We start from the raw sequence: 9,874 nt of genomic DNA, 5'->3' as shown, positions 1-9,874 counted from the left end.
TATTTCAACCCCGGTTCTCCACACCATCCTCGCTTGATCGTCGTAGCTCCATACCCGGTGCCACCCCCACGTTCAGGCTTTCATGTTTCTTGTTTTTTTTTTTTACATTAACCCTGTGCCTTGTTGCTGTCTTCCCTAACCTTGTCTCTCTGTCTGTTTCCCTCCCAGGTACACTCACCCTCGTCCTCCGTTCGGCTGGGCTCATCCACTGGCCCACTCCTCCTCGGACTTCCCTCACGGCGTCCTCCCTGTTCCCCCGCCTCTCCTCGCTTCCTCGGCCCCTGTGTTCCCCGGCTCCCTGGCCCCCTGTCTCCTTGGTTCCCCGTGCCTGTGCTTCCCCGACGTCCTCCTCTCCCTCTACTCCAGTCCCTCTCACCCTTTTTCCCTCAATAAACCTCCTTCCCTCAGAGTGCTGCATTTGGGTCCTCTCTGTCCACACACCACACCTCGCATCAAGTTGAAGCCCAACTGTGGGATTTGATCACCATTATTTACATTGAAATGGATTTCGCATAGGCTATCTTAAAGGCCAATATGAACAGGAGGTTCTTTGGCCCTTCAGGTCTTAATTATAACAAAACAATTTGCAAGGTTTTAGCTGGGAAGGGGTGTAGTAGCTGGATGAATAGTGAAACTAAGTACCCAGGGACAGAACTTAGTGAGGGCCCTCAAAAAGCCTTTCATTAAAAGTTTTTTCCCCGCAATTTAGATTTTTAAATTATTCACATTATACATAAACTATTACTGCTGACTAAATAAATAGTTTCAGAGTAAGGTCTGCACATGGTTTAGTCCAATCCTGCAGTAAGGTGAACAAAGTAGCTCTCCACCTTTGTCTTATTACCAGGAGACCTAAAAACATGACAGAAATAATGTTCTAAAACCTCATAGTGCAAGCTTTTTACAGTATGTTCAGGGGAAAAAACCTTAAACGCTTATAAACACAGACAATGTATTTATTAAAAGGGTAAGGGGGCTACTGAGGCATCTTATTTACAGGGCCCAGATTTGGGATAATACTTGGCTCAGATGAATTTATGGAAATATTTCTTAAATTAATACATCACACTAATTCATCACAGTAAATATCACGTCAATCATTATGCTAACCTGTATGACAGTAGTGAGGTTAGCTGGGGAGAAGGTGGGCGGGTTGTCATTGACGTCAGAGATGTCGATGTTGACCATTACGGTAGAGGACATGGGTGGTATTCCACTATCCAGAGCTCTAATGGCCAATGAATAGCTGGGAACCTAGAAGGACAGACACAGTGGAAGAGACATAAACCATGAAAAAACAAAAACATATCATCGATGTAGTGTCTGATGTCACACATATGTTTTTGAAAGCATGTTTGGCAGTTTGGATTTCTGCCATTATGGCAGTTGGTGGAGCCACAATACAGATGTGATTAAAGTAGAGCAGTCTGTGTTGGGATCAGGTTAGATGAACAGAGAGTAATCACCACAGTAGATCACTAAATCATCATTTAGGTGAAGAATGATGTACAACAGAATGATGATAATACTATTCTTAGACCCTTTACTTATAATAATAAATATTATGTAAATAAGGCTTGTCCTGAGGGTGGCAGTAGATGATTGGCACAGGGGGAAAAAAATCTAAAGGTACTATCCTCATTAAGGTGTTCATGACAGCTGTTCTTTTAAATGTATCTTGTGAAAGAACTGGCTGATGGTTTCGTCTGACTTTGAATCCTGAACCATGGGACTTGCTCTAGCTAGAAGCCCAGGTTTAATTACAGTCCAGTTTCCCTTAATGATTCTGTTCAAAATTGAATTTCTTTCTAAATGTCACTTTTTTACAGGATAATACCAGTTTATTACAACTTTATAATAACAATGAACTCCCCAAGTCAATACATGTGATCTGAGAACACTGTGACATCACTAAAAAGCTCCAACAGATCAACCAACTTATTAAACTTTATTTCCCACTTTTCTTGCATCATTAGGGGAATTACTGGACATTTTGGTCAAGGGTACGCTTGCTGTTGTTTGGGCTGTGTGATGCGCCAGAGCACTTGTGTGTCTCCATCAACGGTGACTCCGCACAGCGCTACAGGGAATATTTCACTCCAACATGTAGGGGTGGGCGATATGATATTTTTGCCATATCACGATTTATTTCAGGCAGATCACAATTCACAATCTTACGATTCATTTTCCTGTTGGTTTTTAAGACTATTTTACAAGTTATTGTTTTAAAAGAGAAAAATAACACTACTTTATTAATCATATACAATATGGTCTAATGATTAATTTAAACCACAAAGAACTGATTAATTTTGTTCTTATATATTCTGCATATTTAAAAACACAAAGACAGTTGCAAGACTTGTTGTAGTTATTGATTGGCGTTCACAGTAGTCAATAGCCTGGATGTACGTTATGCCCCCACCCAGTCATGTAGACTGTGCAGACTGGTTCAGCTCTCAGTGAGTAAACACTGCGGCCGGACCGGGACCGAGCACATGCTTCCGAAACCGACAGAGGCCAATTTTGACAACAAGGAATACAGGACCGGGTGGTTTTCTTTCCGGGTTTGACTCTTTGCACCCCGGGGCTGACTCAGCTAATAAAGGACAACTAGCAGCAACTAAGCTTACTTAATTAGCAACAGATACAGTTAGCGGTTTAGCAAAAAGTAAATGTAATCATCACCAAATTCTGTAAATCACCTCGGTACTACAGTGAGGAAAATAAGTATTTGAACACCCTGCTATTTTGCAAGTTCTCCCACTTAGAAATCATGGAGGGGTCTGAAATTGTCATCGTAGGTGCATGTCCACTGTGAGAGACATAATCTAAAAAAAAAAAATCCAGAAATCACTATGTATTGTTTTTTTTAACTATTTATTTGTATGATACAGCTGCAAATAAGTATTTGAACACCTGTCTATCAGCTAGAATTCTGACTCTCAAAGACCTGTTAGTCTGCCTTCAAAATGTCCACCTGCACTCCATTTATTATCCTAAATTAGATGCACCTGTTTGAGGTCGTTAGCTGCATAAAGACACCTGTCCACCCCATACAATCAGTAAGAATACAACTACTAACATGGCCAAGACCAAAGAGCTGTCCAAAGACACTAGAGACAAAATTGTACACCTCCACTGGGCTGGAAAGGGCTACGGGGAAACTGCCAAGCAGCTTGGTGAAAAAAGGTCCACTGTTGGAGCAATCATTAGAAAATGGAAGAAGCTAAACATGACTGTCAATCTGCCAATATATATATATATATGCCAATGACCATTTGGATGATCCAGAGGAGTCATGGGAGAAAGTCATGTGGTCAGATGAGACCAAAATAGAACTTTTTGGTCATAATTCCACTAACCGTGTTTGGAGGAAGAAGAATGATGAGTACCATCCCAAGAACACCATCCCTACTGTGAAGCATGGGGGTGGTAGCATCATGCTTTGGGGGTGTTTTTCTGCACATGGGACAGGGCGACTGCACTGTATTAAGGAGAGGATGACCGGGGCCATGTATTGCGAGATTTTGGGGAACAACCTCCTTCCCTCAGTTAGAGCATTGAAGATGGGTCGAGGCCGGGTCTTCCAACATGACAATGACCCGAAGCACACAGCCAGGATAACCAAGGAGTGGCTCTGTAAGAAGCATATCAAGGTTCTGGCGTGGCCTAGCCAGTCTCCAGACCTAAACCCAATAGAGAATCTTTGGAGGGAGCTCAAACTCCGTGTTTCTCAGCAGTATCATACAAATAAATAGTTAAAAAAATCATACATTGTGATTTCAGGATTTTTTTTTGTTTAGATTATGTCTCTCACAGTGGACATGCACCTACGATGACAATTTCAGACCCCTCCATGATTTTTAAGTGGGGGAACTTGCAAAATAGCAGGGTGTTCAAATACTTATTTTCCTCACTGTATATTCCTGTCTGTCTCTGTGTTCGGGCCCGTTCATGCCTTGTTCACTTGGAGGCTGCTGACTGTTGTTCACGCGGCTCAGGTTCTGGGGTGCCACTCTCTGACATTACCGTGGCCTGAAAACCTGATTCAGATGACCAGTCAGTGGTTACATTAGCAACAAGTAACACTTTCAGTTCATCAGCAACCTCCGTAAATCCCAGAGAGTTGAGGCAGAGCAGCCGGGGACACAGGGAACTTTAATGTTCATTCTGAGGCCCAACAGTTACAGTGTTGCCTTTGTAGACAACGAAGGACACAGGCAGCGAGGCAGCTGAGGGCTCGTGCGGACTAAATGACTTTCAGCGCCTGCTGATGGCCGTGCTGTTCACAATAGACAACATGTCGACTTGTGACGAGATCTTGACTTCGTTGAGGCGTTCACACTTCGTGACTTTTGATGTTGACAGAGCGGCTGTCAACTGTGTGTATGAGCCATAGAGATGAAACTGATAGACTGTGCACTGTAGCATGATAGTAACAATCTCTATGAAAAGGAAGATCATGGAGACATTTTAATCGTTCACCCCTACCAACATGCACTCAAAGTGCAACACACTGGACAAACTACAGCTACTGGTGTGGAAAAAAAACAATGGCTTTTATTCATCGTCTGTTCTCTGCTTCATGGAGACGTGGCTTTGTGGATTGATACCGGACTCAGCCCTATAGTTGGCTGGCTTCCAACTATTTAGAGCGGACCGCGACACAGAAGTCTCCGACAAAACGAAAGGTGGAGGTATTTGTTTTTACTTTAACAGTGGCTGGTGTAATGATGTGACAGTGACTCAACAGTTTTGTTCTAGAGATACACGTATCGATCGGCTGGGAACCGAAAATAGGCTGGTTTTTAGCTTAATCGGCCATGACTGGTGACCGGTGCTGAGCAGCATCAAATATTGGATTTTCTGCTAGTCACATATAACGTTACACACGGTGTGTTGCATGATGTTTGACATCATGCGCACCGCGACACAGACAGTAAATGGCTATTGTCACAGCCAAAGACAATGCTACACTTGTTGAGAAATACACAAAAAGAGCCACTATCTTGCACTACGTTAGAAGACACTGACATGGTCGATATTTTACAATGCACGGACCAGGTAAACAGTGAACACAGCTGATGGTGCCGATGTCATTCAGTACCACGGTTGTCTCGACTGGTAATTAACAACAAGCCTCCATGAGGCTCACCTGCTACTTTGAAAACGGAATTGCAGGTGAAAAATTTCAAAACGCAAGTGGTCTTTATGCCGACAAATAAAGTCAACAGAGCAGACAGATACACGGAGAGAGAGACAGGTGTAGATATGTGTGTCTGAAGGGAAAAGCGAGGTGAGCAGATTAAAGTAGTTTGCAAGTAACCCCCCTCACTCCGGCCTACTTAATACTGCAATTTATTTTCAGGAGGATTTTATTTGTACAAAACATCTCCGTCCATTAGCCTAATATGGAGCACTTTTTAAATTGAGATGTGAGTGAGAGAAGGTCCTGTACACACTGCTGCTTGCTGTCCTGCTGCAGTTTTAGAAAAAATGCAAAAGTTGATCATTAATGTTTTATTATGAACGTACAGTTGAATGGCCCCCAGTGATAATAGCTAATGGTTATGCTGGTGCTGATGGGGATCCTAATAAAGAAAGAATTTTCCATTAAAGAAAAGATCCAAAATATTTGTGTATGCTGTCAATTATTGTTGGTAGAAAGAAAGAAAATTTGATCTATCCCATCTCTACCCCATCCCTCAGTACAGGTGGAGCCACTTATTCTAGTGACACAGTGACTCTGTTACAGTAACTTTAATGTTAATCTGACAATGCCTGTTTGGCAAGTTTACCGTTAACATTAACGTTACATAACGTCAGCTAACTGACGAGGTGGGCCATTAACGTTACTTTACTAACATTGCTCACCTTGTAACAGACGTCTTTTGTTCCAAAGTGTTTTCACCCAAAATTCAAACACTTCTGTAATATGTTTTGACTTCTGTGATTGATTCTTTATTAACTGCAGTTAGCAGACTCCCGTTATTTTAGCATCGTTACCAAAGCTTGAAGCTGGCTAATTAGCTAGTTGGGTAATGTTAGCTAAGCTATAAACTAACGTTAAGTACCCATACCCGCTAATTATTGAAACACATAATTAAAATACTACAATTTCACTCACCAACTGGAGCACAAGCTTCTGAGGGTTCTCTTTCTCTCCAATAAACCGAAAAGCCTGCCATTATTTGTCCGGTATCTGCATGAAGAAAAGTCCAAAAGGCTCCAACAGAGCATAGCTGCTGAGCTCCGTGAAGGACTGTATTAGCTGAACTAACGGCAGTCAGTTGGCTAGCGGTGATAGCCACAGCAGCCACCTGTCAATCAAAGCGGCCATGCTAATAATGCAGAATTTTAAGGCTTAATTTAATTTAAACGGGTGACACAGGTCACACCTCACAGTTGTCATGAAGGGCAAAATTAGCTATATACACTAAAACAATTTTTTGTACCAGGCAGTAAACATGTTTTATTCTGCTGTAAAGTTGGCCATTTTAGCATGGGAGTCAATGGAGATTGATTCCCTTTTGGAGCCAGCCTCAAGTAGTCACTCAATGAATTTTTTTTAGGCATTTCTGGTTCGGCTTCACCCAGGAAACCAGAAGGTTGCCACTTGCAGCAGACACACAGGCGGGCAGGGTGAATACAGAAAGGCAAGACAGACCATGAAATAACACTAAGCTAGACAGAACAGGAACAAAGCTAGACACAAACACATAAAAACTGATGACTAAAAAATAGCCACAGCAGGCAGCTGTTTTCAGAGAAAAAGCTCAAAATACCAAATGTACACTACCTGATCAGCAGACAGACACAGTTAGAGAGTTAACATTTTGGCTAAAGAGCCAGATATGTTCCTCAGGAGTTGGTAGAGATTCATTGCCTTTCTACAGTCACAACACAACAGCTCTGAATGGCAGATAAAGATTAATCTTCTACACTGTGGTCTGACTCACTGTTTCAAAATGTTCATATTACGGAAAAAATGCTTAAGTATGTGGTCTTCTGAAGGAGAGTTGAGAATGTTTAAGTTCACACACACACACACACACACACAGGGTGCCACCTGGGGGGGAGCCAGGGGGAGCTTAGCTCCTCTAAAGAGGACACCAGCTCCCCTAAAAGCATTTGTGATATTTTGGGGGGTCTCTAAAATATTGACAGCATGCTTTATTGCCATTAATTTCTATATTTCTCTATCATCATGGATCCATGCATAAATTCAGGAGCATCATAAAAAAAGTGAACTAACCCTGAAAACCATGGTATAGTTCGCACACTGCGCACACACACACACACACACACACACTTTCGTTCACGTAGCATGCTGCTCAGTGTTCCTGCCGCAGGATATTTTTCTGTTTCTTTATATTGTTTTATCATACAGAACTAATGAAGCACACTGAGGGGAAATGCAGAGGCAGCAATAATGAAAAAGTAAACCTTAGTAATAAACAACTATGACCTGCTTAGCAGAGAGAATGGGGTGGGAAAATAGAAGAACCATATGGAAACAAGAAGAGGAAACATATGTAAACACACACACACACACACACACACACACGTTTTAATGCATATTTACATGGATGGACACATCAGCATTGCGCACACACACACACTCACAATGACACAGAGAAAACTGCTGCTCTCTGTGTGATAACCCCAAACACACTTTCATCAACCAAAAGCTTTGATCCTCCACACTCTTTTTCTGAGCACACTAAGACAGCTCATCGACCGCATTCATGAATACTTTATGAGAGGAATGTGAAAGTTTTCAAGCACTGTCGAGGAGAAGGAGATGAGCAAGAAGGAGAAGATGAGGAAGAAAGGAGAGAAAACAGCTCAGGGGAGGTGGGAGACAGACAGGGGTTCATGCCTTCCATTTTTGTTCCTGCTGCAAATGAAAGTGCTCAAACTCAGAGTTGCTTTGTGTTTGTTTCTGAGGCTAATATTTTAATATATTTTTAATGTTGACATTTAACAATGAACATCAACATTCATGCCAAAAAGGTTTATTTGATTACACAAGTTTCTGCGAGTGTTGCAACAGTCACACTCATGGCAATTAATGCCCTAAATTTGCACAGAGCCTGAGCTGCTGCTCAGAAGCATCCTACAGTGTTGAGGCTACCATTTCAAATTTTTGAGAGCTTTTAGACGAACAAATAGATGTATACGGTAACAGCTGTTCTTATCTTTGTTCATGTCTTATGTATGTTTGTTTTAACCCTATTGCAAATCAAATTTCCCCTGGTGGAACAATAAGGATTGAACTGAATTGCCTTCACTACTTGAGCCATCAGCTGATTGCATCACGTCAATTTAAGGTTCAAAGTTAAACTAAAATTTCTTGAATCAGGATCCCCAGAACTGAAAGAAAATCATTTATGAAATTCAATCTATTTTTCAATATATTTTCATTTCATTATATTGCGCATTTATTTAAATATTCTGGAAAACTCACGAACATTTGAACACGTCAGAAGTGGCAAATATTCATGTGTCATATAGGTCATATGGGAGTGGCAAAATGGCTCCATATCGCTACCTACAAAATTTTTTAAAATTTGCCCCTGTGCCATATTTGACCTAGATGCACAAAATGTTTTGGGACATGTATCAAGTACCCATACCCTGAACTCAACAGGAAGACAGCCATTTTGATTTGTAACAACTCTCGAATGCTTTAAATCACTGTTAAAAATAAATATCTTGACATTGGCATTTCCTTTGAGTTAAGTCAGTTATTATCCCTGCTGATTTTAATATCACTTTATATCATATACGTTATAATGTTTTATTGCTGTACTTTTACTGTGGAATTACTGTTTTACTGTTGTATTTTTAACCTGTAAAGCACCTTAGTCAACCCTGGTTGTTTAAAGTATGCTATATAAATAAAACTGATATTGATATTGATTGATATGAAAGTGCAATTTTACAAGCTCTGTACTTTAACAAACTCCTAGAGAATTAATCAGATAAATCTCAAATTTTGCTGCGCAGTCTAAAGGCATTGATAATGAAAAGTTGTGCTATCTGTGAGCGTGTCTGTGACGTGGCATCGCAAAATCATTATTCACCATGAAACAGGAAGTTGTTGTTATTTTAGTGTACATGCTCACATCTGTACCAAAATGTAGATGTATGATAACAGTCCCGCCCTGAACACATCCATATGCCAATATTCACTCAAAGCCATAGGGCCACCTACTGGAAAACAGGAATTGATTACTTTTATGCTGTGATGAACTACTCTGGAGGTGGAGTGGAGGTTGGCCACATCCACTTCAAAACTGTCTCAGAAAAGCCTTAACACATTGATGATGCTATGTTGTGAATAGTGTGAGTTTTCCTTCAATGGCATGTCCGTGACGTGGCAGCAAAGCCACTAGATATGATAATATTTTGAACCTGAAAATGAGCATAATACCACCTCTTTAAATAAAATTTTCACAGTGGGTTTCATACTTCACGTAGTGGGACATGACGTATAATTAGTGGGTGTTCTCTAACGCCACATAGGGGAAACGGGAAGTGACGGTAAGTCCATTGTGCAGCATCTAAAGTGCGTGATAATTCAGAGTCTCACTGTGCAAGGGCCTGGGGCGGGGAAGCTGCTTGTTGTATTTATTTTCTGATTGTATATATTAACCGAGTCATAGTTCCCTCCTACAATTATGAGTATGACTGTTAAAGGGGCATTATGTAGTTTTCAGCGGTTATAAAATTGCAACCATATGCATGCTCACTTAAACTCATGAGCTAGCATAATCCGAAACACAACTACTTTCATACAGAAATACCACAATAAACGCAGGAACACCAGCATGCAGGCTTTGGCTTTTCTCCAGACAATGTTCAGGCT

The 9,874-nt window shown here is 41.1% G+C and overlaps 1 protein-coding gene across 1 annotated transcript in view; it reads right to left on the bottom strand.

The window, feature by feature from the left end:
• The window catches only part of fat3a (FAT atypical cadherin 3a), a 345,169-nt gene that overhangs the window by 66,349 nt on the left and 268,946 nt on the right, over positions 1 to 9,874 (bottom strand). Inside the window, exon 18 of the mRNA XM_046074254.1 lies at positions 1,111 to 1,254. Coding sequence (XP_045930210.1) covers positions 1,111 to 1,254 — 144 coding nt within the window. The remainder of the gene's footprint in view (positions 1 to 1,110; positions 1,255 to 9,874) is intronic.

Source organism: Micropterus dolomieu, linkage group LG17, assembly GCF_021292245.1.
Source record: "Micropterus dolomieu isolate WLL.071019.BEF.003 ecotype Adirondacks linkage group LG17, ASM2129224v1, whole genome shotgun sequence".
Classification (NCBI taxonomy): Eukaryota; Metazoa; Chordata; class Actinopteri; order Centrarchiformes; family Centrarchidae; genus Micropterus; species Micropterus dolomieu.
Note: the sequence above shows the minus strand (reverse complement) of the source record. Positions and strands in the feature narration are given on the sequence as shown.